At 40.2% G+C, this 27,062-nt stretch overlaps 1 protein-coding gene and 1 non-coding gene across 9 annotated transcripts in view; one reads left to right on the top strand and one right to left on the bottom strand.

Annotated features, from left to right (window-relative positions):
- ATF7IP2 (activating transcription factor 7 interacting protein 2) overlaps nucleotides 1–27,062 on the top strand; it is a 90,014-nt gene that overhangs the window by 50,443 nt on the left and 12,509 nt on the right. For all 8 annotated transcript variants that reach the window (XM_077987206.1, XM_077987207.1, XM_077987208.1 and 5 more), the window contains 3 exons: nucleotides 1,039–1,173; nucleotides 3,283–3,381; nucleotides 15,465–15,622. In XM_077987206.1, the coding sequence (XP_077843332.1) occupies nucleotides 1,039–1,173; nucleotides 3,283–3,381; nucleotides 15,465–15,622 (392 nt within the window). The remainder of the gene's footprint in view (nucleotides 1–1,038; nucleotides 1,174–3,282; nucleotides 3,382–15,464; nucleotides 15,623–27,062) is intronic.
- TRNAG-GCC (transfer RNA glycine (anticodon GCC)) lies at nucleotides 8,797–8,867 on the bottom strand. Its single transcript has one exon. It is a non-coding gene; the product is annotated as a tRNA-Gly (tRNA).

The raw sequence follows: 27,062 nt of genomic DNA on the forward strand, positions 1-27,062 counted from the left end.
TCTCGCTCAGTCACCCAGGCTGGAGTACAGTGGTGTGATCTCGGCTCACTGAAACCTCCACCTCCTGGGTTCAAGCAGTTCTCCTGTCTCAGCCTCCTGAGTAGCTAGGACTATAGTCGCCTGCCACCATGCCTGGCTAATTTTTGTATTTTTAGTAGAGTCGGGGTTTCACCCTGTTGGTCAGGCTGGTCTTCAACTCCTGACCTCGTGATCTGCCCACCTCGGCCTCCCAGAGTGTTGGGATTACAGGCATGAGCTATTGTACCCTTCTTTCAGTTTTAGCACCATGCTCTAACTAGCTGAGCTAACCAGCCGATTGATATTTAAATTTTAACAGTAAGAAAGCCACGCCCTAAAAAGTTATGGAAGTAGTGGTGATTATCTTGCATATTTATTTCTTTCATATCAATTCAGTGTTTTTTATTTTATGGTACTCTTTTGCGTATTACTTTATGTTCCTATAAAAATCCTTTGAGTATCGCTTGTTCAACATTTGTTATATTATCTACTCATTTGTCAAGAAGGAAAATGAAGCTCAAAAATAATGCGACTGACTAAAGGTAGCTCATTAGTGGTAATGTCCAGTCTCACACTTGTGTAATTTGTTCTATATCTACTACAGACCAACCATTTTCATCAGGCTCTGGTTTTCAGATAAGTAGAGTTCCTTTATATGGAATACTAACTAGGAGTTATAGACATTAAAAAATATAAATGGTATATAGTCTTTTAATTGTTTCTATAATGTATAATATGGAATTCAAGTGGAACTCTAGGAAACTAAAGTTAGCATTATGAGAATAAATTTAATTTCTAACATGTCCAGTATACTTAAATATTGGGTGTGTTCTGAGTTTAATATTCAAGTTTTATAAAACTTAATGGTATAGTTATATAAACATACAAATATAAATAAATAAACTATAATTGGTTATAGTAAATCTGGAAAAGAGCATGGCTTTTTTTTTTTAAGTAGAAAGTAAAATTGCTTCTAAATTTGAAACGTGGGGTGTTTTGGTTTTTATTTTAAAAATCTAGGTCAGACATTTGATTCAACTGGAGATCTATAGTATAAATTACGAACTATTTGATAAGAAACTGAAAGAATTGAACCAACGCATTGGGAAGACAGAGTGCAGAAATAAACATGAAGGAATAGCTGATAAACTCTTGGTAAGTTTTGATTTCATTTTAGTCCTTTTTAGGGGAGTGGGGGGTGTTCTTGCTCTGTTGCTCAGGCTGCAGTACGGTGGCTCACTGCAGCCTCTGCCTCCTGAGCTCAAGCAGTCCTCCCACCTCAGTCTCCAGAGTAGCTGGGACTACAGGCGCACAGCACCATGCCCTGCTAATTTTGGGGATTTTTTTGTAGAGATGAGGTTTTACCAGTTGCCCAGGCTGCCCTCAAACTCCTGAGCTCAAGTGATTCTCTAGCCTCAGCCCCGCAGAGTGCTGGGACTACAGGTGTGAGTCACCACACCTGGCCCATTTGAGTCCTTTTAAAAGGAAGAATTTGGTGGTATTTTTCATATTCGTAAAGGAAAACAGTAAGGGAAGACATACCTGATTCCTGGCCATTAGCCTAATGTAAGAACATATCATAGACAATGTAATTTATTATAGCTTAGCAATATTGGCTTTTGAGAAATATTCATAGAACTGTTAGGCATTCTGTGTCAATTGACAGGCTTAATACTTAGGCAATTTTGGCCGGGCGCAGTGGCTCATGCCTGTAATGCCAGCACTTTGGGAGGCCAAGGCGGGTGGATCACAAGGTCAAGAGATCGAGACCATCCTGGACAACATGGTGAAACCCAGTCTCTACTAAAAATACAAAAATTAGTTGGGCATGGTGGCATGTGCCTGTAGTCCCAGCTACTTGGGAGGCTGAGGCAGGAGAATTGCTTGAACCAGGGAGGCAGACGTTGCAGTGACCTGAGATTGCACCACTGCACTCCAGTCTGTTGACAGCAAGACTCCATCTCAAAAAACAAAACAAAAAAATTACATAGGCACTTTCTTTTAAATCTAAATATATCCTCTATTAGAACTCATATAACCTGTTTCAAGCTTTTTTTTACTTTTTGTTTTCCTCTTCTAGGATTACTTGCTGACTGATGTTTTTACCCACATTAATTTTATTGTAGACCAGTTAGAAGTTTTGTTTTGTTTGTTTGAGATGGAGTCTTGCTCAGTCTCCCAGGCTGGAGTGCAGTGGTGCGATCTCAGCTCACTGCAAGCTCTGGACTGCAAGTCCCAGTAGCTGGGACTACAGGCGCCCGCCACCACGCCTGGCTAATTTTTTTGTATTTTTAGTAGAGACGGGTTTCACTGTGTTAGCCATGATGGTCTCAATCTCCTGACCTCGTGATCTACCTGCCTTGGCCTCCCAGAGTGCTGGGATTCCAGACATGAGCTACTGCCCTTGGCCTTTTTTTTTAAAAAAAAAAAAAAAAAAAAAACAGAGTCTCACTCTGTCGCCAGGGCTGGAGTGCAGTGGCGTGATCTTGGCTCACTGCAACCTCCACCTCCCAGGTTCAAGCGGGTGTCCTGCCTCAGCCTCCCGAGTAGCTGGGATTACAGGCCCCTGCCACTACATCCAGCTAATTTTTTGTATTTTTAGTAGAGATGGGGTTTCTCCATGTTGGTTGGGCTGGTTTCAAACTCCTGACCTCAAGTGATCCGCCCACCTTGGCCTCCGAAAGTGCTGGGATTACAGGCGTGAGCCATTGCGCCTGGCCGAAGTTTGAGATTTTTGTCTTCTTTAACTTTAATATTATAGAAGCATAGGCTGGGCATGGCGGCTCATGCCTGTAATCCCAGCACCGTTGGAGGCAGAGGTAGGTGGATCACCTGAGGTCGGGAGTTCAAAACCAGCCTGACCAACATGGAGAAACCCTGTCTCTACTAAAAATACAAAATTAGCCAGGTGTGATGGCACATGCCTGTAATCCCAGCTACTTGGGAGGCGGAGGCAGGAGAATGGCTTGAACCTGGGAGGCGGAAGTTGCAGTGAGTCGAGATCACACCATTGCATTCCAGCCTGAGCAACAAGAGCAAAACTCTGTCTCAAAAAAAAAAAAAAAAAAAAAAAAAATATATATATATATATATATATATATATAGCATAAAATGTTATTTCAAGCTTTTGCATATATTAGAATTTCTCATTTGGATAGATGCGTAAGTCTTACACAACTACTTTGGCAAATAATTGACCCTCCATCTCTATATGATATATAGCACTCTGGCTTAGTATTTATTTCTTTTCTTTTTTTCTTCTAGGCAAAAATAGCAAAACTTCAAAGACGTATTAAAACAGTATTATTATTTCAAAGGAATTGTTTGAAACCAAACATGTTAACCAGTAATGGAGCCTGTAAGGTTTGTATAAACACACAGGAATTTTAGTAATTTAGTTGACTCATATAAGCGGTTTGATTATAAGAAATGAATATATTTCCAAGCTAGGACAGAAGGTGTAAAGGTAAGTAAGTTTTTACTTAGAGTGTTCCCATGAATCTGTCTCTGGAGAAGACACCCTTAGGTAGTAAATGCCACTTGTATTTCTGTAGTAAAGGGAGCAGAAAGAGGATTGGTGATTGCCAAGATTGTCTTCCCCCACCCCCATTTTATCATGAAAAGTGTCAAATATGTACAGCGAAGTTGAAATTACTTATTTTTAATTATAGTTTAAGTTCTGGGGTACATGTGCAAAATGTGCAGTTGCATTACATAGGTATACACATGCCATGGTGGTTTGTTGCACCTGTCATCTACATTAGGTATTTCTCCTAATGTTATCCCTCCCCTAGCCCCCCACCGCCCAACAGCCCCTGGTGTGTGATGTTCCCCTCCCTGTTTCCACATGTTCTCATTGTTCATCTCCTACTTATGAGTGAGAACATGTGTTTAGTTTTCTGTTCTTGTGTTAGTTTGCTGAGAATGATGGTTTTCAGCTTCATGTCACTGCAAAGTACATGAATTCCTTTTTTTTTTTGACTGCATAGTAGTCCAAATTATATACATGCCACTTTGTCTTTATCCAGTCTATCATTGATGGGCATTTGGGTTGATTCCTAGTCTTTGCTATTGTAAATAGTGCTGCAATAAATGTACATGTGCATGTGTCTTTATATTAGAATGATTTATAATACTTTGGGTATATACCCAGTAATGGGATTGCTGGATCATATGGTAGTTCTGGTTCTGTAAATCCTTAAGGAATCACCACACTGTCTTCCACAATGGTTGAACTAATTTACACTTTCACCAACAGTATAAAAAGCATTCCTATTTCTCCACATCCTGTCCAGCATATGTTTCCCAACTTTTTAATGATCGCCATTCTAACTGGCATGAGATAGTATCTTACTGTGGTTTTGATTTGCATTTCTGTAATGACCAGTGATGAGCTATTTTTCATATGTTTGTTGGCTACATGAATGTCTTCTTTTGAGAAGTGTCTGTTCATATCCTTCACCCACTTTTTGATGGGGTTGTTTTTTTCTTGTAAATTTAAGTTCTTTATAGATTGTGAATATTAGCTCTTTGTCAGATGGATAGATTGCAGAAATTTTCTCCCGTTCTGTAGGTTGCCTGTTCACTCTGATGATAGTTTCCTTTGCTGTGCAGAATCTCTTTAGTTTAATTAGATCCCATTTGTCAAGTTTGGCTTTTGTTGCTGTTGCGTTGGGTGTTTTAGTCATGAAATCTCTGCCCATGCCTATGTCCTGAATGTTATTGCCTATGTTAAAAACAAGAGCTCGGAGTCGCAAAGAAAATGAGCACTCAAACAAAAGATTTCTCAGCAAGGTAAATTTACTTCCACAGAAAGGTGCTATCTGCATCAGTGATGATCGCAAGAGCACACTGAACAAAGGAAAGCAGGGGTTTTTATTCCTAATGCCATTCCTGTTTCTGTGTCCTCCCGCCATTAATTGGGGTCGGATTGTACAATCCAAACTGATCCCAATTGACTAGATTTAGCATTTAGAATAGGACAAAGAACCAGGAAGTTTATTGTTTGTCCCTAACAACTTCAAGTAAGGTGGTGTGGGTCAGCTACAACCATGGTAAATGGAGGCATGCCTGGGCGTGTTAAAGGCAGGAAAGATTACTTACAAAATAGAATGAAGGACAAGGAAGGTGAAACCCTTTGAAGAGAAACTGTTCCTAATAATTTTCCCCCTCTGAGAATTTATACATTTTCTTCTTCAAACTTATTTAACATGTCTTGACTTTGCTGTTCTTTTTGATTGTCTAGAAGTAAAAGCTTGTCAGAATAGGGTGGAAAAGAAATGAAGTTTTAGTAGGGTCTGTTTTGTTTTTTGAGATGGAGCCTTGCTCTATCTCCCAGGCTGTAGTGCAGTGGCATGATCTCAGTTTACTGCAACCTCCACCTCTTGGGTTCAAGCCATTCTCCTGCCTCAGCCTCCCCAGTAGCTGGGATTACAGGCACGCACCACCATGCCCTGCTAATTTTTGTATTTTCAGTAGAGACAGGGTTTCAACATCTTGGCCAGGCAGTTCTCAAACTCCTGACCTTGTGATCCACCCGCCTCGGCCTCCCAAAGTGCTGGGATTACAGGCTTGAGCCACCGTGCCCAGCCAGTAGGGGCTGTTTTTATAAGTTATTGTTTTATTGAACTAATCCATGAATAGAAGGTATGATAGAGCAGCCAGTGGGAATGAGTACCCTAACTATAATTGCGAGGGAAGTAAAAATAGAAGCCGTGAGTCCTTTCCATTTACCAAACCACCTTTCTAATCATCCTGTAAAGGGTCATTTACCCCAGAATTCCTGGTTTAACTCATTAGATAAGGAGGTGAGACCTTGTAGAGGTTTAGTGATTGTTCTATCAGGGGCTGTATTGTTAGGGATGAAGGTACAACATTGGGTTCCTATCATGATACAGACTCCATCTTTTTCTGCTAGTATCATATCTAGTGCCATCCTATTTTCACAGGCCATTTGGCTAGTAGGCCCTAATTGCTTAGCTAATTCCTTTAATGGCATCCTTAGTATAACTGACAAATTGTTGTTGGTTATAGTAGATATAATTTATCAAATCCACGTTTTTATTAACAGTTACCCACCAGAACAAGGATTCAAACCTTGCAGCTGTTTAGTTTCATGTTTTAATTTATCTGGTACCCCTTGTGGGACTCCAATGGTATCTGTATAAACGTGAGAATCAAAAGATCCATGAGGGGCCTTTCTTGTTTTATGGTGTTGTTTTTCCTTTTTCTGGTTGATGGAATGCCAGGGTGAAAGGGATGGCCAATTGAATTAGAGTGCAAGTACTGCTCCAGTTGTTTGGCAGTGTCCAGTAAGGGTCCACCACAGTACCACCATACATCCACTCAAGGATGAGTAAGGGCAGACTGATTGGTAAGCTCTTGGAAAGGCTTAAGCTCACTGCATCCCTTTAGGTCTCCAAGGAAGGCTCAATTTTCTCCCTGTCATGAGAGACACAAAGTAAAATTGGCATCAGAAGATGGAAGCTGGGTGGCCCTCAGGGACTGACCTACAGGGTGCTGGACTTCGGGGAATAACAGAGAAAGAGCTTGGCATGACTTATTACCCCAGGCTGTGGGGTGCTAGAAGAGAGCTACCATACAGTCCATGCCCGGTTGATTTGAAGGCCATGCGAGTAGAAAGGGGACAACCTGGGCCTCTGGCCTACCATGTGCACAAGTGTAACAACTGCTTTTGTTTAGAGTGTTAACAGAATATTCAGTTCATTCCATGCAGGCATTTGCTTCTTGGTATCGAGTCTCAATTGCTAAAGTCTGTTCTAAATCTTTTACTTTTAAAATAGCTACTTTAGTTTTGTCATTGGGAAGGGGGTGAGGAGTGGCACCCACTATTTGATTTGGTGGATTTAGGGAAGGTGAAGTGGGAGGAGGTGGAGAATGGTGGACAAAATGTATTTCAAGGAGGCTATAGGGTCCCTTCCAGCAACATTTGCTCCTAAACCGTAGAGACAGCCTAAGGTGGGCTTAGGGTCAATGGAAGTAGAAGCAGTAGTGGAGATTAGGACTGGGTTACATTGGTAGGATTGACGATTAGAGGGGGTGGTTCATTTAGCGATGTGGAGATAAGGCTTTAGGGCGGCACAGGGACCTTCCGTGAAAGTCCAGCCTTGGTACTGAGTGGTCCAATAAAAATGTTCCCAAGAGCTACAAGATTTCAAGTACCATGCTAGATGGTCACAACGGTGAGAGTTAGGGGTGGGTTCTGTGTGTTCTAGAGGACCAGGGCAAAGGGACTTCCCTAAAGAGGCTAGTTACCTTTGGGTTTGTAGGTTCCCACAGGGCATAACAAGACAAGCATCAAATGTAATTGTTTGAGGAAATGATGATCGGGTTACTTTGATAATAAAATGTTCCTGGGTAGCTAACGGAAGAAAGAGGAAGCAAGTTAGACAGGTTAAGCTTTTCTGAATATTAGTTTGGAAGGTGTTGGCCCGGGAGTGATGACCCATGACTCCAAAGGGGGTGATGCCTTTTTCACCTGAGTGTGGTGGGTCTACCCTAACTTAGGTCCAGACTGCTGTCTCAGTGGCTAGGAGCACTAGATAAGGTCCCTCCCAGGTTGGTTCGAGTTTTTCTTCTTTCCGGCTTTTGATGAGGACATAATCTCCAGATCGACATGGATGCACTGGGAGCTCAAGAGGTGGTGTTTGTGCTAAGAGACCCTGGGTCCTAAGAGAAGACAAAGTAGAACATAAACCAAATATATAATGTCTTTTTGAGGGGCAGTTCGAATTCCGAGCAAGGCAATGGGGAGACAGGTGGTCCAAGGCAATCAAGTTTTCAAAATCAATTTAAATGATTCTTTAAAGTTTGGTTCATTTTTTTCTACCTTCCTTGATGAAGGTGGATGCCATGGAATATGTTATTCACAATTTATTCCTAGAGTTTGAGTAAGCCCTTTAACAATATTTGCAGTAAAGTGAATTCCATTATCTGAATCAATGTTTTTTATTATTTCAAACCTGGGTACAATATTTTCAATTAATGCCTTAACTAGATTATTAGCAGTTGTGTTTGAAAAGGGAATAGCTTCTACCCAGCGAGTGAGGTGATCTACTATTACTAATAGGTATTTTAGGCAACCAATTGAGGCATTTCTGTATAATCAGTGTGGATACTATGGAATGGTCTTAGTCCTGGACGTCTTCCCCCAAGGGGTGATTTTTTTTTAGCGTTTGCTTATTAGTATTCTTACATATTAAGCAACTATCTGTAACTTGTTTGGCTAGGGTATAAACTCCTATACACCCATAAACTCTGAGAACTGCATCACACATAGCTTGGGGTCCCCAGTGGGCTCCTTGATGCAGCTGAGACAAGACCTCCCTCATGAGGGGTTTGGATAACATTTCTCTTTGGTCTGTTAATACCCATTTCCCTTCTCAATTTTCTTTAGCCCCTGTTTTTATTAATTTTTCAGTTTTTTTTTTTTTTTTTTTTTTTTGTTTTTTTTTTTTTTTGAGACGGAGTCTCGCTCTGTCGCCGGGGCTGGAGCGCAGTGGCCGGATCTCAGCTCACTGCAAGCTCCGCCTCCTGGGTTTACGCCATTCTCCTGCCTCAGCCTCCTGTGTAGCTGGGACTACAGGCGCCCGCCACCTCGCCCGGCTAGTTTTTTGTATTTTTTTAGTAGAGACGGGGTTTCACCGTGTTCGCCAGGATGGTCTCGATCTCCTGAACTCGTGATCCGCCCGTCTCGGCCTCCCAAAGTGCTGGGATTACAGGCTTGAGCCACCGCGCCCGGCCAGTGGGAGGGCGTGCTGCATGGGCCGGGAAACGAACCCAGGCCTCCCGCGTGGCAGGCGAGAATTCTACCACTGAACCACCCATGCACCTTCTTTTTCAGTAGAAGAGAAAATGGGGACTGCGGTAGGGGGAGGAAGGCAAGGAGTTAAGTGAAAAACAGGCCTCTCAGAGGAAACAGCCACTTGTTTGGCTATTTGATCTGCAAGGTTATTTCCCCGACTTTCAAAAGAAAGGCTTTTCTGGTGTCCTGGGACATGGACAATGGCTATTTATTCTGTCAACTGGAGATTATTTATTTATTTATCTATTTATTTATCTTGAGACAGGGTTTCACTCTTGTTGCCCAGGCTGGAGTGCAATGGCGTGATCTTGGCTCACAGCAATATCTGCCTCCCGGGTTCAAGCAATTCTCCTGCCTCAGTCTCCCGAGTAGCTGGGATTACAGGCATGTGCCACCGTGCCCGTCTGATTTTTTTGTATTTTTAGTAGAGACAGGGTTTGTTTATGTTGGTCAGGCTGGTCTCGAACTCCCGATCTCAGGTGATCCACCCACTTCGGCCTCCCAAAGTACTGGGATTACAGGCATGAGCCACCGCGCCTGGCCCTGGAGATTATTCAATACATGGGTGATTAACTCTTTGTGAACTAGGTTTTGACCTTTGCTATTAATAAGGCCTTGTTTGGTCCAAATTTTTCCAAAAGTGTGAGCTACCCCGAAAGTGTAGTTGGAATCAGTATAAGTAGTCCCTTCTTGGTTCTGCAAGTGCTTTAGGCTTGATATAATGCAAACAATTCACATGTTTGGGCAGACCATTATTGGGCAGTCTTCCTGACTCTACTTCTTCAAGGGCTTTCCCAACGATTGACTACTGAGTACCCATTATATCTTTTTCCTTCAATTACTTGGGAAGAGCCATCTATAAATAAGTGCTGCCCTGTTTTGAAAGGGGTCTCTCTTAAATTAGGCCTAACTTTTGTATGGTAATTAATTAAATCTAAACACTCATGTTCATGTCTCTTTAGATTTGAATCTCCAGTCAAGAAATCTGCTGGGTTAAGTGAATTATCACTGGATAGTGTTAAATAATCTCTTTCTAACAGGATAGCTTCATATTTTAAGTAAGTTGGTAAGCCACCTTCCTGCCTTTTAAGATGGTTCTAACTTGATGAGGTGTGATTACAACCAACTTTCCACCGAAGGTTAGTTTTTGACTTGTTCCCTCCAGTCTTTCAGGGATAAAGGAGTGTACAGGTCCTTGCCACCAACATATGGCATAACCTATTTCCTCTTGGGAGGTAGGGCTCTTACAATTAATGTGTCCTATTGAAAACTGACAGAGCCAATCCTCATATGACCCAAACTTTGGCCAGAAAACGGAGGGTTCGAGGATTGGTTCCTGAGTCTAGATGTAACAAAAATATTTTGTCATCTGTTGCTTTTTCTTGTGTTTAGTCCTTTCATTATCTTTCCAATATTTTAACATAAGCCCTAGGGAGCAATCGGGGAATGTTATTCCTGCTAGCATTATCCTTTTTATGCCCTACCTTATTTGGGGTATTTCCCATCTTGGGGGTTTTGTGGTAAGGCTTAATTTTCCCTGTTGGAAATTTCTTGCCTTCCCGACTATTGGAGGTTTGTGTGAGGCTCAGTGCCCCCTACTGGAGATTTCTTGCCTTTCCTTTCCTGGAGCCTCCACGGACTCCCACCACTGGAGGTTTCTTGCACTCTTCTCCTTTTGCTTCATCTTCTCTGGCCACTTCCCCAGAGGAAATTTAGGTCCCTCTTAACATTGGTGGATCAGTATAAACCCCTTATGGGACCTCTGAAGGGCCACCATAAGCCATATGAGTTGACCACGGAACGGTAGATTGGACTCACTCACTCCGCACAGCAGTAGTGCTTGTTACCATTCACGCACTTTCAACCTCCAAGATACCCAGACCATCAAGGAAGCACTTCACTGCCCCAGTGGCTTTTCTTACCTTGGTCTGTGCACAGAGTTACCTGGTCGCCATGGTATTTGTAGGCCTTCTCTTCTCGCATTGCTGAGATTCCAGGTTATTCGTCACAGCAGGTGGGTCTCTATCTCCAGCCTTTGAGGCCACTGCACTGAGTCAGTGGGATGCGTCCCCTCCCAGAAGATGACCAGAGACCCTTCCCTGGAGGAGAATGGGATCCTGGGCCGGGCCCCCAAATTGTTAGAAATGAGCTGGGAGTCGCAAAGAAAACGAACACTCAAAAGACTTCTCAGCAAGGCAGATTTACTTCTGAGAAGGGTGCTGCCTGTGTCAGTCACAATCAGAAGAGCACACCAAACAAAGGAAAGCAAGGGTTTTTTTTTTTTTTTTGAGGCGGAGTCTCGCTCTGTCGCCCAGGCTGGAGTGCAGTGGCGCGATCTCGGCTCACTGCAAGCTCCGCCTCCCGGGTTCCCGCCATTCTCCTGCCTCAGCCTCCCGAGTAGCTGGGACTAGGCACCGCCACCACGCCCGGCTAATTTTTTTGTATTTTTAGTGGAGACGGGGTTTCATTGTGTTAGCCAGGATGGTCTCGATCTCCTGACCTCGTGATCCGCCCATCTCGGCCTCCCAAAGTGCTGGGATTACAGGCTTGAGCCACCGCGCCCGGCCGGAAAGCAAGGGTTTTTATTCCTAATGTTGTTACCGTTTCTGTGTCCTCCCTGCCTCCCCCCCACCTCCCCCGTTAATTGGGGTCAGAGCTCACAATCTAAACTGATCCTGATTGACTAGATTTAGCATTTAGAATAGGATAGAGAACCAGGAAGTTTATTGTTTGTACCTATTAACTTTAAGGCAGTGTGGGTCGGCTACAATCTTGGTGGATGGAGGCATGCCTGGGCATGTTAAAGGCAGGAAAGATTACTTATAAAATAGAACAAAGAACAAGGGGGGTCAAACCCTTTGAAGAGAAACTGTTCCTAACACCTAGGTTTTCTTCTAGGGCTTTTATGGTTTTAGGTCTTACGATTAAGTCTTTAATCCATCTTGAGTTAATTTTTGTATAAGGTGTAAGGAAGGGGTCCAGTTTCAGTTTTCTGCATATGGCTAGCCAGGTTTCCCAACACCATTTATTAAATAGGGAATCCTTTCCCCATTGCTTGTTTTTGTCAGGTTTGTCAAAGGTCAGATGGTTGTAGATAGGTGGTGTTATTTCTGAGGCCTCTGTTCTGTTCCATTGGTCTATATATCTGTTTTGGTACCAGTACCATGCTGTTTTGGTTACTGTAGCCTTGTAGTATAGTTTGAAGTCAGGTAGCGTGATGCCTCCAGCTTTGTTCTATTTGCTTAGGATTGTCTTGGCTATGTGGGCTCTTTTTTGGTTCCATATGAAATTTTAAGTATTTTTTTCCAGTTCTGTGAAGAAAGTCAATAGTAGCTTGATGGGGATAGCATTGAATCTATAAATTACTTTGGGCGGTATGGCCATTTTCATAGTATTGATTCTTCCTATCCATTAGCATGGAATGTTTTTCCATTTATTTGTGTCCTCTCTTACTTCCTTGAGCAGTGGTTTGTAGTTCTCCTTGAAGAGGCCCTTCACATCCCTTGTAAGTTGGATTCCTAGGTATTCTCTTTGTAGTAATTGTGAATGGGAGTTCACTCATGATTTGGTTCTGTCTGTTATTGGTGTATAGGAATGCTTGTGATTTTCGCACATTGATTTTGTATCCTGAGACTTTGCTTAAGTTGCTTATCAGCTTAAGGAGATTTGGGGCTGAGATGATGGGGTTTTCTAAATATACAGTCATGTTATCTACAAAGAAAAATAATTTGATTTCCTCTCTTCTTATTTGAATACCCCATATTTCTTTCTCTTGCCTGATTGCCCTGGCCAGAACTTCCAATACTATGTTGAATAGTAGTGAGAGAGAGGGCATCCTTCTCTTGTGCCAGTTTTCAAAGGGAATGCTTCCAGTTTTTGCCCATTCAGTATGATATTGGCTGTGGGTTTGTCATAAATAGCTCTTATTATTTTGAGATACGTTCCATCAATACCTAGTTTATTGAGAGTTTTTAGCATGAAGTGTTGAATTTTGTCAAAGGCCTTTTCTGCATCTTTTGAGATAATCATGTGGTTTTTGTCATGGGTTCTGTCATATCTTTGTTTTTCATCAGTTCAACATGATTTATAATGTTCCTTGTATTCTTTGACCTGTGAATTATTTGGAAGTGTGTGTTTAATTTCAAAATATTTGTGACTTCTAGGTATTTTATTTTTCTAATACCTGATTTCATTTAGTCAGAGAACGTACTATGTAAACCTTAAATTTTGAAAGTTGAACTTATTTTATAGGCCAGCATATTCACTTGATGAATGTTCCATGTACAGAATGTTGGCTGTAATGTTCTATAAATGTCATGTTTGAGTTAATTGTGTCAAGATAGTTGATAGTGATTTTTCGACCTTCTACTGCTGTGGTAGATGGAAAAAATGGTCCCTGCAAGATGTCCATGACCTAATTCTGAGAACTTGTGCATATGTTACCTTACATGATGAAAAGAGTTTTTGTAGGTATTATTAAGTACCTTGAGATGATGGGTAATTAATCCTGGATTATCTGTGTGGGCTCATTTTAATCAAAAGGGTTCTTACAAAACATGTGGCAAGGTCAAAAGCAGAAAAAAGAAATGAGACAATGGAAGCAAAGGATAGAGAATCAAGTACACTGAAGATGGAGGAGGGCCTCAAGTCCAGAAACAGGCAGCCTCCAGAAGGAAGGCCAGTACCTTGATTTTAGCTTAGTAAAACTGATTTCAAACTTTTGGCTTCTAAAACTGTGATAAAATAAGCCATGCAGTTTGTGGTAATTTGTTAAGGTAACTTCAGGAAACTTACAGAGAATTTGGTATCGGGAAGTATGGGGTGCTGCTGTAACCAATACCTAAAAATGTGAAAGTGGCTTTGGAGTAGGGTAGTGCTTAGAGACTAGAAGAGTTTTGAGGAGCATGCTTTATAAAAAGGCTAGATTGCCTTGAACAGACTCTTAGTAGAAATTTGGAAGTTAAAGACTGCCCGTGGGAGTTAAAAGGAAATGAGGAGCACAGTGGAGAAAACCTACCATGGACTTAATACCTAGATCATAAACAAACTTTTGGTAGAAATATAGACATTAAAAACATTGTTGGTGAGGACTTGAAAGGAAGTGAGGAACATGTTATTGGAAACAGGAGGAAAGGGGATTTGTGTTATATAGTGGCAGGAAGTTTAGTTGCATTGTATCTTACAGTTACATGGAAAGCAGAACTTGTAAACAATGAATTTGGATTTTGTTTGACTTATGAGATTTTATTTCTTCTTTTATTTTTATTTTTTGGAGTCAAAGTCTGGCTCTGTTGCCCAGGCTGGAGTGCAGTGGCACAATCTCGGCTCACTGCAACATCTGCCTCCTGGATTCAATCAATTCTCGTGCCTTAGCCTCCTGAGTAGCTGGGATTACGGGGCGTGTGAGTTTTCTGAGCAAAGTGTTGAAGGTTTGGCCTGATTTCCTCTTGCTTCTTTTTACAATGTGAGTAAAAGAAAAACTGAAGAAGAAACTGTTTAGCAGAAAGGAATCAGGACTTAATGATTTAGGCAATTCTCAACCTGTCCAGATTGCAGAAGACTCTAGGAGGCTCACTGTCAGAAGAGTATGCAGAGAAAGGCAAGATTTTGCCTGGACACCCTTTTGCTAGTGCCTTGGAAGGATCCCGTGTCTCAGTATCCAGTCACATGGAGGGCTCTTTGAAAACACTAAGCATAGGACTCTCTTTCAGCAGGAAGTTCCCCTGTTTAGCTTTAGTGTGTAGATACTGGCCTCTTCTTTTAAGCTGCGGTTTCAATGACAGTTTACTTTTCAGAGCTCTTACAGTGCCATACTGCTTAGCTTCACTCTTCTGGCTCCACAGGGTCTCCCATTTAGCCCCTGCAGTTGCCACCTCAATCCCCAGTGCTATTGGGTGGGAAATTCAGGAAAAGTTGGCCTATGGTCACTACCACTGCAACGGATTGGGCCTGCCATTGCCCCAGATGTCAGATGAGCACCCAACTGATAGTGCTGCTGTGGTGAACTGGGCCCCCGATCCTGCAAGTATAGAATTGGGGGGTTAGCCACCACTGCTACGGGTTTGGGGCAACAGACAGGTGCCCTGGCTTCCATGGCACCCAGTACATTTTTGTTCATGCTGTCCCTTGATCCTTTTGAATTAATGTACATATATATTTACATATATATAAAATGCTGCAAATTCTTAACCAAAGCTGAGAACACTGAATGTTTCAGCTTCAAGTTTTAAATAAACTCAGCAATTGGAAGAGCAAGTTAGCAATCTGAGTTATTTTTAGTCTTATTAGAAGTATAACAAAAGTAAAATTTTCTTAAGTTATTAGTTCCTAAAACTTAGTCTAACAGGAATACAGTGTTGTCTAAGTACCTGAACATTTGTTTTTCCTTCTTTCCATCCAAGCTAGGAAGTTGATGTATACCATCATTTTTATTTCTTCAGAGTTTTTAAAAATTCATTTTGGCAGGCAAATCACAATCATGGTCATCAGCCATCGAAATACATGTGATTTAACTTATGTTTTGCCATATGTATGCAAGAATACTTTGAAAATCCTTATTTTGTTTGGAAGGATATGATTGGTAAAATTCCCCTCAACTGCTTTTTTCTCACGTATTTAATAGGTTGCAAATTCAGAGGCTATGATTTTGGATAAGAATCTGGAGTCAGTTAATAGTCCAGTTGAAAGGTCTTCTGTGAATTATGAGCCTTCTAACCCTTCAGAAAAAGGAAGTAAAAAAATTAATTTATCAGCAGATCAAAATAAGTCTGTTTCTGAAAGGTAGGTGTTTCTGCAAACATGCATAAATTTATCTAAATCTATAATAATGAATTTTTTCTTCATCACAGTTTTGGATCTTTATAATATTGATTATTCTTAACATTGACTCTTAAAATGTCCTATAGTTTTACTTTTACATATTATACTTCAGTTGTGGGTTTTTTTTGGTTTTAGGGTTTTGTGGGTGTTTTTGAGATAGGGTCTCACTTTGTTGCCCAGGCTGGCGTATACTAGTACAATCACGGCTCACTGCAGCCTCGACCTCCTGGGCTCAAGTGATCTTCCACCTCAGCCTCCCAGGTAACTGGGACTACAGGTGTGCAATCACCATACTGGGCTAATTTTTTGTATTTTTTTGTAGGGGCAGGGCTTCACCATGTTGCCCAGCCTGGTCTGGAACTCCTGGGCTCAGGCAATCTGCCTGCCTCTGCCTCTGCCTCCCAGAGTGCTGGGATTACAGGCATGAGCCACTGTACCTGGCCCTATACTTGAGTTTTTAAAAAGAGGAAAACATAAAATCAAAGATAAGTAGATTGAATGATGGCCATTGTTTGAAGAACACCCTCTCCCACAAATAACTATGCGTACACAAGGAGGCTCTAAAACAAAGGAGAAGCATTACAGATCTAAACCATTTATGTTTGTGTTGGGGGATTTAACATGCAGTTGTGACCACATTTTGTTTTAAGCCATTTAGTTGATGAAGGCAAGAGCCGCATTTCAGTGACACTTTGTAGTGTGGCCCCGTATTGATGCATGTGCTGAAACTCATGAAGTAACAAAAAATAAAAAGTGGTAGTGATGGAAGTGAAAAAGACACCATTAAAATAGCACTTTATAGAAAAATATATCCAATTTAGCAGTGGTTTGTGTCTGTTATATGAACAAATCTATCTCATGTTCTATTCTGAAGGAAGAACCCTGGGATTTATAAAACTGAGGCAGCACTCTCAGCCCATGGTGAATGTGCGGATAGGTGTAACAAATGTGTAACTTGAATCTGATGGCTTTAATGGTGAGTTTTATAAAATATTTAAGCAAGAAATAACACCAGCTTTAAGCAAACTCTTCCAAAGAACAGAAAAAAAGGGAACGTTCTTCAGCTCATTTTATGAGACTAGCATAACCCTAATACTATTATAAAATCAATTTTAAAATTTTACAGAAATGGAAAATTACAGCCCGCTTTAAACCACAAAATAGATGCAGGTGTCCTAAACAAGATAACTAGTAAACCAAGTTCAATAGTCTACAAAAGTTGAGTTTGACTCAAGAGTATGGGAACCTTGGTTTAACAATTCAACATCAATTCATGTGGCTGGGCGTGGTGGCTCATGCCTGTAATCCCAGCACTTTGGGAGGCTGAGGCAGGTGGATCACTTGAGGTCAGGAGTTTGAGACCAGCCTGACCAACATGGTGAAACGCCATCTGTACTAAAAAAAAAAAATAAAAATTAAAAAATTGGCCAGGCACGGTGGCTCATGCCTGTAATCCCAGCTCTTTGGGAGGCCCAGGCGGGCAGACCACCTGAGGTCAGGAGTTCAAGACTAGCCTGACCAACATGGAGAAACCCTGTCTCTACTAAAAATACAAAATTAGGCCGGGTGCGGTGGCTCACGCCTGTAATCCCAGCACTTCAGGAGGCCAAGGTGGATCACGAGGTCAGGAGATCGAGACCATCCTGGCCAACACGGTGAAACCCCGTCTCTACTAAAAATACAAAAAATTAGCCAGGCATGGTGGTGGGCACCTATAGTCCCAGCTACTCAGGAGGCTGAGGCAGGAGAATGGCGTGAACCTGGGAGGCGGAGCTTGCAGTGAGCCGGGATCTTGCCACTGCGCTCCAGTCTGGGGGACAGAGCTAGACTCCATCTCAAAAAGAAAAAAAAATACAAAATTAGCTGGGCATGATGGTGCATGCCTGTAATCCCAGCTACTCGGGAGGCTGACGCAGGAGAATTGCTTGAACCCAGGAGGCAGAGGTTGCAGTAAGCCAGGATCACACCATTGCACTCTAGCCTGAGCAACAAGAGCAAAACTCCATCTCAAAAAAAAAAAAAAAAAAAAAAAAAAAATTAACTAGGCATGGTGGCACGAACCTGCAGTCCTAGCTACTCGGGAGGCTGATGCAGGAGAATCGCTTGAACCCAGGAGGCAGAGGTTGCAGTGAGCTGACATCATGCCACTGTACTCCAGCCTGGGCAACAGAGTAAGACTGTCTCAAAAAATAAAATAAATAATGTGATTTGCCTGGAGAAAAACCATTATCAACTCACAACTCACTATAGATACAGGACTTGATAAAATACCCATTTATGATTAAAATAAATTCTTGGCAAACTCGGAATAAGAGGTAACTTCTTTAATCTGACAAAAATTATCTAGAAAAACCCTAAGACAAATCTGATGGTGAAACATTGGAAGTGTTCCTTGGAGATACAAAAGAAAGACGCCTGCTGTCACCATTTTATATAACATACTGAATGTCTTAGCTAATGCAAGAATGCCAAAAAAATTGGGGGAAAAAGAAAAATACAAAGTATAGTAAAGAAGGAACAATATTATTACTATTTTTGGGTGACTGGGGTGTGTATGTATGAAATCCAGTGAAGCCTACAGATTATTAAAATTAATAAGAGTAAAAGAAGATTGCTGAATTCAGATATCTTAAGAAATCTTTTGTATTCCTGTTGAGAATACAAGATAGAAATAATTAGGAAATAAAATTTTGGAAAAGCTGTAATACCATTATAGAAGCCCCAAAACTTATCAGGTACCTGGGAATACATTTAATAAGACAAACAATAGCTGAAGAAAATATAAAATGTTAGATATTAAAGAAAAAGCAATTTAAAAGATATACTATATAAATATAATACTCCTTTGTCCACATCATAGAGTACAATTTCAGTCAGTATCTCAGTGTGTAATTTTATAGAACTTAACGTGATTCTAAAATGCAATGGGTTCAGAGCTCAGGATACTGTTTAGAGAAACAAAATGGAAGGAATTTGCCATCAGATGTTAGGATATTACAAAGCTACAGTAATAGCAGAGTATGAGATGGGCACGTGCTGGACAAGTAGATCAGTGTAACAGTAGAGAGTCCAGAAACCCATGTATGTATGTACGTGTGATATGTGGTGGAGACTGTGTGGCAGTCAATCATTTGGGAAATGATTGACTTTTAGTAAATGGTACCATCTTGTTTGCTGTTTATGTTGGGGGAAATATGAAATTGGACCCCTATGTAAAGCTATAAAAACAAACTCATGTGGATTAAGGAACTAAAAATATCTAAAGGAAATTATAAAGCTTTTAGAATATGTATTATAAAGCTTTAGATATTAGAATTATATTAGAATAGAATATTAGAATATTATAATTATAGAGCTTTTAGAATATATAATGTCTTCATGAACTTGGGTAGGGAAAGATTTCTTAAGACATAAATGCCCTTGCCATAAAAGAAAAATGGATTAATTTTACCACATTAAAATTAGAAACTTCTTTTCTCAAAAGGCACTATAAAGATAGTGAGAAGACAGGCCATCCGAGTTGGAGAAGATACTCGCAACACATATAACCTGTAGAGGACTAGTACGCAGAATATATATAAAGAACTTCAACAAGTCAATGAGTAAAAGCCAAATAATACAAAAGAAAAATGGGCAAAAGACTTGTGCATCCACTTCACAAAAGAGGAGTTCGAAATGGCCAATAAACATATGAAAAGGTGTTCATCTTCATTAGTAATCAGGGAAATGCAAATTAAAACCACAATGAGATATCATTTCATATCAGGTAAGGAAAAAATACATTTAAAAATCTGACTACTGGGTATTGGTGAGGTTTTGAAATAAAGGAAGTTGTATTTAATATTTTGTTCTTGGGTGAGTAAATTGGTATAGTAGTCTAAAAGAAAATTGGCATTATCTGGAAATATCAAAGATATGAATATCCTTTGACCTGGCAGTCCCATCTCTTGATATTCCCTAGTTAGAGGTATGCCTATTGCATGTTCATATGCCATAGAATATATGTATAGGAATGTTTATTAGCAGCATTTTTTATAACGGCCAAAAACTGAAAGGAAAGTGTCCATCTACAGTTGAAAAGGAAATTACAGTAAATCTGTACAGTGGAATATTGTGCATGAAAGAAAATGAAGGAACTGCAGTCACATGCAACAGTATGGATTATTCCCACAAAGTATGATTGGAAAGCAGACACAAAAGACGTGTATGATTCCATTTAAATGAAGTTCAAAAATAGCCATAAAGCAAAGTGTATGATTCAGGGATTCTAAGCTGCATAGTAAATCTAGAGAGTAAAACAAGGAGATTAGTACCACATATGCCATTTATGGTGAGGAAGTTTATGATACAGGATAGAGGCATATGGATTTCTGAAGTGCTGATAATTTAAAATTTACTTACCTGAATATGGCTGCATGGACACTAGCATTGTATTTAATCAGCAAAGTGATGTATGCTTAGTGTAATCTGACTGATGTGTGTGGATTTATAATTACAATCTTACTATCTGTTTTCTATTTGCCCAGTTTTATGGTCCTTTTCCTCATATGTATCTGTCTCTCTGTTTTAGCCGTCTTTTGAATTAATCTTTTTTTCCATTCCCCATTACCTTGTTAATTTTACCGTTTTCATTATTCCCTTAGAAGTTATCCTGATGACATGTATTCTTTACTCATTGGAGTACTACTTCTGCTCTTTTATAGACAATGCTTGATCTTAGAATACTTCAGCTTTGTTTACTGTTTTCCCCATCTTATGTGTTTTTGTGCACTTCAATTTTACATTAAGTCCCAGAGGATGACTACTATGTACCATCATTGTTTATTTAGAGTTACCCACATATTTATGTTTTCTCTTGCCCATTTCTTCCTGTAGTTTCATCTTTCCATCTGGGCTCATTTTTTTTTTCCACATGAAGATCTCTATTTATTATTTCTTTTGCTTTTAATTCTGCTTAGAAAAAAATGCGGTCAGTTTTTATCCGGAAATGACTTCATGTTGTCTTTATTTTTGAAGGGTATGTTAACTTGGGTATAGAATTATAGGTTGGCAACTATTTTCTTTGAGCACTGTTATTTTCATCACATTGCTTTCTGACTTCTATTTCTGTTGAAATGTTTCAACATTTGTTTTAGTTTTGCTTTTTCGAAGATATGTCTCCAGCTGCTTTTAAGATAATCTACTTTGGTTTTCATCAATATACTATTAATATAAGATGTTAGGTGGTGGGGAGTATACTTGGCCCTTCTTGAATCTGTAGCTTGATACCTTTCATTGTCTTGGGAAAATTATCAATATTGCTTCAGATACTGCTTCTGGAGCATTCCATGTCTTCTATCTTACTGGTTTCTAATTATGTGCTTTTCTATATACTGCATCTGTTTTGCTCTAGATACTTTTGTCTGGGTATCTTCAACTAACCTATATCGTGTTCCAGTTTATTAATCCTAATCCTTTCTTTTACTTGATCCAAGTAGCTATTAAACTCATGTATTGAATTCTTAATTTCAATTTGTATATTTTTCAGTTCTTGGTTATTTTTTACAGATTCACATTCTCTGGTGAAATTATTTACCTTGCCATCCATGTGTTGAACATTTTAGTCACTGAGATTTTCAGATCTATTTCTGACAACTCTCCTATCTGGGTCACTTTGAATTCTATTTGTGTTTGCTGTTTTACATCTTTGTCCTGTCTGTTAGGACAGTTGCTAATTTTGTGTTTGATTACTGGATATTGTATATTGGAAATTGTAAAGGCTCTGAATGATGTCTTCCCCTAGACTAGACTCACCCTGTACTCTGTAAAGCAGCAGAGAGACACAGCACCTGTGCTGGATTTTAGATATGTCCACAAATTTTCATTACCGCTCCTTTAAAATGTGGAGCCTAATTCCATCTTGGACTATACTTAGTGACTCACTTCTAATGCATAGAATATGGCACAAGTGACATTATTTTAGTAGATCATAAAATACATTAGCTTCCTTGTTCTCTCTTAGATCACTTGCTCTGGAGCAAGTGACTACAGCACCTGCCAGCATCCTGACTGCAACCTCATGAGAAAACGTGAGCCAGAACCCTTGACTCCACGACTTCCTACTTATTTACCCACAGGAATTGAGATAATGAATGTTTGGATTTTTAGGCCATTATGTTTTGGAGTAAATTATTATGTGGCAATAGAGATACAGTACAACATTTCAATCTGTTCAGAAATTGAGCAGAACTGAGGCTGATCTGCAGATTTTATAAGACTTGGTGATTTCTTATTTTCCCCCATTCTTGTGTTACAGCCCTCTTGCCTGGGATATGGTCTGTGGCTCCCCTCCTATTGCTGGTCTTATATTCCAGTTCTTGGCTCCTCAATACCAGCCCTCTGTGATTTCAGTCACTTTTTGCTTGGTTTCATAGCATCCTGTGTGCCTGAGTTGACAAATGCCTTGAGAGAAGAACACTGGCCAAGTGTCTAGCTCACGTCTCTTGGATCTTGGTCTCTCTAGTTATTGGTCTCTCAGGTTATGGCTGCCTCCACAGCCTTCTAATGTCTTCAAACAGATATTTTTTCCCCCAATTTTTCAGATTCCTTAAGTGTGGGACTCCATCATAGCTGTTCTACATGTCATTCATGTACTTTTGTATACATTATCTATTTTTAAATTTTTAAAAACATTTAAGAAATAAAGGAACCCTTACAAAGGAAAAAAGACATATATTGTTCCCCCTGTTATTATCCTGGCTCTAGAGAAAACCGGATTTTATCATTGTTTTTTCTCATGCCCCAGGTATTGAAGGAATTAGTGCCACTGTTGTCTGTGTCTGTAGTATGGCTGGATTTAGAAGTTTAAGCATTTTTGTTTTTAGAGTCAAGAGGAAATAGGAAAGGCAATAACAACTGAGCTGCAGAAGCTCATAGAAGAGAAAGTTTATGGCCCAGAACACATGACAAAAATGAAACTTGCTTAAGTTGGAAGAAAATGCCTTTATATGCAATTACTTCCAAAGAGTAAGCAGCAGGGTCTAAGGCACCCAAGAGCAGACCATTTCACCAATACTGATTGAATAAAATATTAATACGGCCTAAAAAAATCTCACATTGAATTTCATGTGATAAAGAAATGTTTACAGAGATAGAAAGGGGGACAGGAAGGAGTTACGAGCCACAGTATCTTAAGAAAGTTACTACTATTTTGCATGTGTTCCTCCATACTCATTCTTTTGTTGCTGCTGTTGTTGATGTTGTTGATGTTTGGGAGACGGAGTTTCGCTCTTTTGGCCCAGGCTGGAGTGCAATGTGGCACGATCTTAGCTCACTGCAACCTTCACCTCCCGGATTTAGGCGATTCTTCAGCCTCAGCCTCCTGAGTAGCTGGGATTACAGGCATGTGTTGCCACGCCCGGCTAATTTTGTGTTTTTAATAGAGATAGGGTTTCACCATGTTGGCCAGGCTGCTCTTGAACTCGTCACCTCAGGTGATCCGCCTGCCTCAGCCTCCCAAAGTGCTGGAATTATAGGCGTGAGCCACCACGCCTGTCCATCCTACTCATTGTTTATTAAAATGTATTTAATCCTAATAATAAATGTATCCCTCTTTTACAGATGAGGAAATCAAAGCAGAGTTTCTTGCCCCAAAACACTCAAGTAGTAAATGGCAGAGCCTGGATTTGGATCTAAACATTCTGTCTTCAGAACCTATGCTCTTACCTACTACATAATAACAATGCCTGGAGAAATGAATTACTAATTTTAGACATAGAAGTGTTTCTCCAAGGTAAACTACAAGTAGATAACATATGTTAGTCACACTCAGGCTTCCATAAAAATTACCAGTTTCCTCAGTTTTCCTCCCAGATGTGGTTCATTAAAAAAGAGCTGGGCTGGGCACGGTGGCTCACGCCTGTAATCCCAGCATTTTGGGAGGCCGAGGCTCCTGAGCTCAGGAGTTTGACACCAGCCTGGGCAACACGGTGAAACCCCATCTCTACTAAAAACACAAAGAATTAGCTGGGCATGGTGGTGTGCGCCTGTAGTCCCAGCTACTCGGGAGGCTGAGGCAGGAGAATTGCTTGAACCCGGGAGGTGGAGGTTAGAGTCACCTGAGATCGCGCCACTGCACTCTAGCCTGGGCGACAGAACGAGACTCTGGCCCAAAAACAAAAAAGAGCTTTCACTGGTAGCAGTTAATTGAATAGTTTCATATCATTACATCAAAATCTAGTGGAATTCCAGTTAGACTATAAGTTTGCCGTTTTACAAATGGATTTTTCAGGATAAGCATTAACAGCTTTATATACAGACATAATTTTAAAAATATAGTTGACATGTAATATCTACTGAAAGCTGCATGAACAGTGTGTTAGCCTGATGAATTTTCACAAAGTGACAAATGACCCAGATTAAGAAACACCAATGGCATCCAGCCTGCCTTATGCCTGTTCTCCTAGTCATCAGTCTTCTAACACCATAAATTGCTTTTGCTTTGTTTTTGCCTTTATAGAAATGGAATCATACTCAGTGAGCTCTTTTATGTCTTCTTTCATCCCACATTATGCGTTGTGAGATCCGTCCGTGCTGTTGCTATTCAGCAGTTTATTCATTGCTATATAATATCTATCATATGAATATGCCACAATTGTGTAATATCTATCATATGAACGTGCCACAGTTAATCTGTTTAGTTCATGGCCATTTGGATTGTTTGCAGGTTGGGGAAAGTATAAATGGTGCTGCTGTGAACATTCTTTTACATGTCTTTTGGTGAATGTACATACATACACTTCTGTTGGACATATGCCTAGAAATGGAATTGCTAGGTCATAAGGTATGTGTATCTTGGTCTGATACCACCAACCAGTTTACCAAAGAAGTTGTACCAAGTTATACTCCCACTATAAGTACAGATTTTTGTTGCTGCATATCCTTGCCAACTCTTGGCGGTATCTCTTTCTTTTTAGCCATACTGGTGTATAGCATCACATTGTGGTTTTAATTTGTATTTCCTTCTAATAATGAAAATTAAGTGAATTTACATGTTAGCCATTTGGATATCTTCTTTTATGAAGATTTTTGCTTTGTCTTTTCAAGTTTTTTTGACAGATACATTTATTATAAATACTTTCCTGACCCAAAGTCATGTTGTTTCCCTGATGGTGTCTTTATATGAACTGACTGTACTTAATTTCAGTGTAGTCTTTTTTTCATAGACTGTATGCCTTTCTCATGAATGCTCCATCTTCCATATTTTTAAAATTATTAATCATAGTTTTAATGCTCTTGTTTTAACTCCAGTATTTGGATCACCTGTGCATCTGTTCCTATTGTTTTTCTGTCAGTTTCTGGTTTTTTTGTTTGTTTTGGCATGCTTGATAGTTTCTGAAAAATTGTTGAGGCTCTAAGTGATGTCTTGCCAAAAGACAAGGCTAATCCTCTGCTTACCAAATAGAGTAGGGGTTTGATCACCTAATCTACTCGGGGAATGGTATCACAAGCCTTTTAGTAATCTTGGTAAGGCTCCTTCTGCCTCTAGTTCATTCTGGTCTCTAAGACATAGCCTACCATGGATCCCATCTGAAAGTTTGGACTGTTTGCCAGGGCTCCTTCACCTTGGTGGGTCCCAAATATTATTATTTACCTCGTAAATATAGTGAGACTGCCAAAAATTCTTCCTTTTTAAAGACTTTTTGCTCAGTTTCTTACACTCTCAAATAGCATTAATTGGAAGTACTGTAGCTTCAACCAAAGAAAAATTAAGTGAAGGATTTTGAGATTGATAAAGTATTTTGACTGTCATATAATGAACATCTGAGAAGAATTACTTAAAATTTTCTTACAGATTAGCAACGAAAAATACAGCTATCAGTCTTTCATCCAATTTATGACTATTACTTGAAGACAAAAATATATATAAAAGAAATTTGACAATTTAGAGGGTAAAAGTGGATAGAAAATCAAATATTCTTTTTTTTTTTTTCTTTTTTGAGATGGATTCTCTCTCTGTCACCCAGGCTGGAGTGCAGTGGTGTAATCTTGGCTCACTGCAACCTGTGCCTCACGGGTTCAAGCAATTCTCCTGCCTCAGCCTCCTGAGTAGAGCTCCCACCACGCCTGGTAATTTTTTGTATTTTTAGCAGAGACGGGGTTTTGCCATGTTGTCCAGGCAGGTCTCGAACTCCTGACCTCAGGTGATCCAACCACCTCAACCCCACAAAGTGCTGGGATTACAGGCGTGAGCCATGGCGCCCAGCCAAAAATCAAATATTCTTTTTTTTTTTTTGAGATGGAGTTTTTCTCTAGTTGCCCAGGCTAGAGTGCAATGTCACGATCTCGGCTCACCACAACTTCTGCCTCCCAGGTTTAAGCGATTCTCCTGCCTCAGCCTCCCAAGTAGCTGGGATTAAAGGCCTGTGCCACCACGCCCAACTAATTCTGTATTTTTTAGTAGAGACGAGGTTTCTCCATGTTGGTCAGGCTGGTCTGGACCTCCTGACCTCAGGTGATCCTCCCACCTCCACCTCCCAAAGTGCTGGGATTACAGGCTGAGCCACTGCGCCTGGCCCAAATCAAATATTCTTAATAAAATTTAGATTTAAATATTTGTGTTTCTTAGTTAGAAATAATGGCAAATGTTAGAGTCCCACTGAGAAATGTGTTATTTAAAAAGTTGTTGAATTTGTGTTTTTTTAAATCTGCATGGAAAACTGTTGAGCATGAACTGAAAAATGAACATGATTCTTGCCTCTCCCCGTGCAGTCAACAGCTACAGGAACTGACATTTTGCTGTAAACAAGGCGAATCGGGCTAAAAAAAAAAATTGTTTTCAGATACTGTTCAACCAGGAGTTCAGGATCATGACTGGTAAAACGAATGAAATGAACTCTACCATTGTCCCAGCTTACTGCCTGGACGCATTTTCCAGGTCAAGAGCAGCAGGGATGGAGGAGGGATTCCAAACAGAGCCTTGTGGTCTTGCTGAGTTTAGGTCAGAGATTGGAGAGTCTGAGTTGGCTAGAAGTTATGAGGTGGAACAGTGAAGAGAAAAAAATTTAGATAGAGCTCTGAAGATCTGCAAAGGGTCCTTGAAATATTGGCTGAATACAGATCTGCATGCAAAAGATGAAACTACGAGAGACTGGGGAAAGAACTATTGGAAAGAAGGCCAAGTGATTGATTCCTAGAAGTCATACATCTTCTTTTCCCTCTGGCTAGGAGGATTGGGAACATTTTGCTTTCCCCTTGGCTAAAATGAAGAAAATTTGTAATCAGAAGTAACAGGTAGGTTCCACAGATGGGGATTGCTTTAGTGGGGCTCAATTAGTCCCAGAGATTACAAAGAATCTATACACAGAAAAGCCAAAATCAAGCTTCAAAGGAATCAGGGTAATCCTAAGTAATTTAATTGCAT

This window comes from Macaca mulatta, chromosome 20 (assembly GCF_049350105.2).
Source record: "Macaca mulatta isolate MMU2019108-1 chromosome 20, T2T-MMU8v2.0, whole genome shotgun sequence".
Lineage (NCBI taxonomy): Eukaryota > Metazoa > Chordata > Mammalia > Primates > Cercopithecidae > Macaca > Macaca mulatta.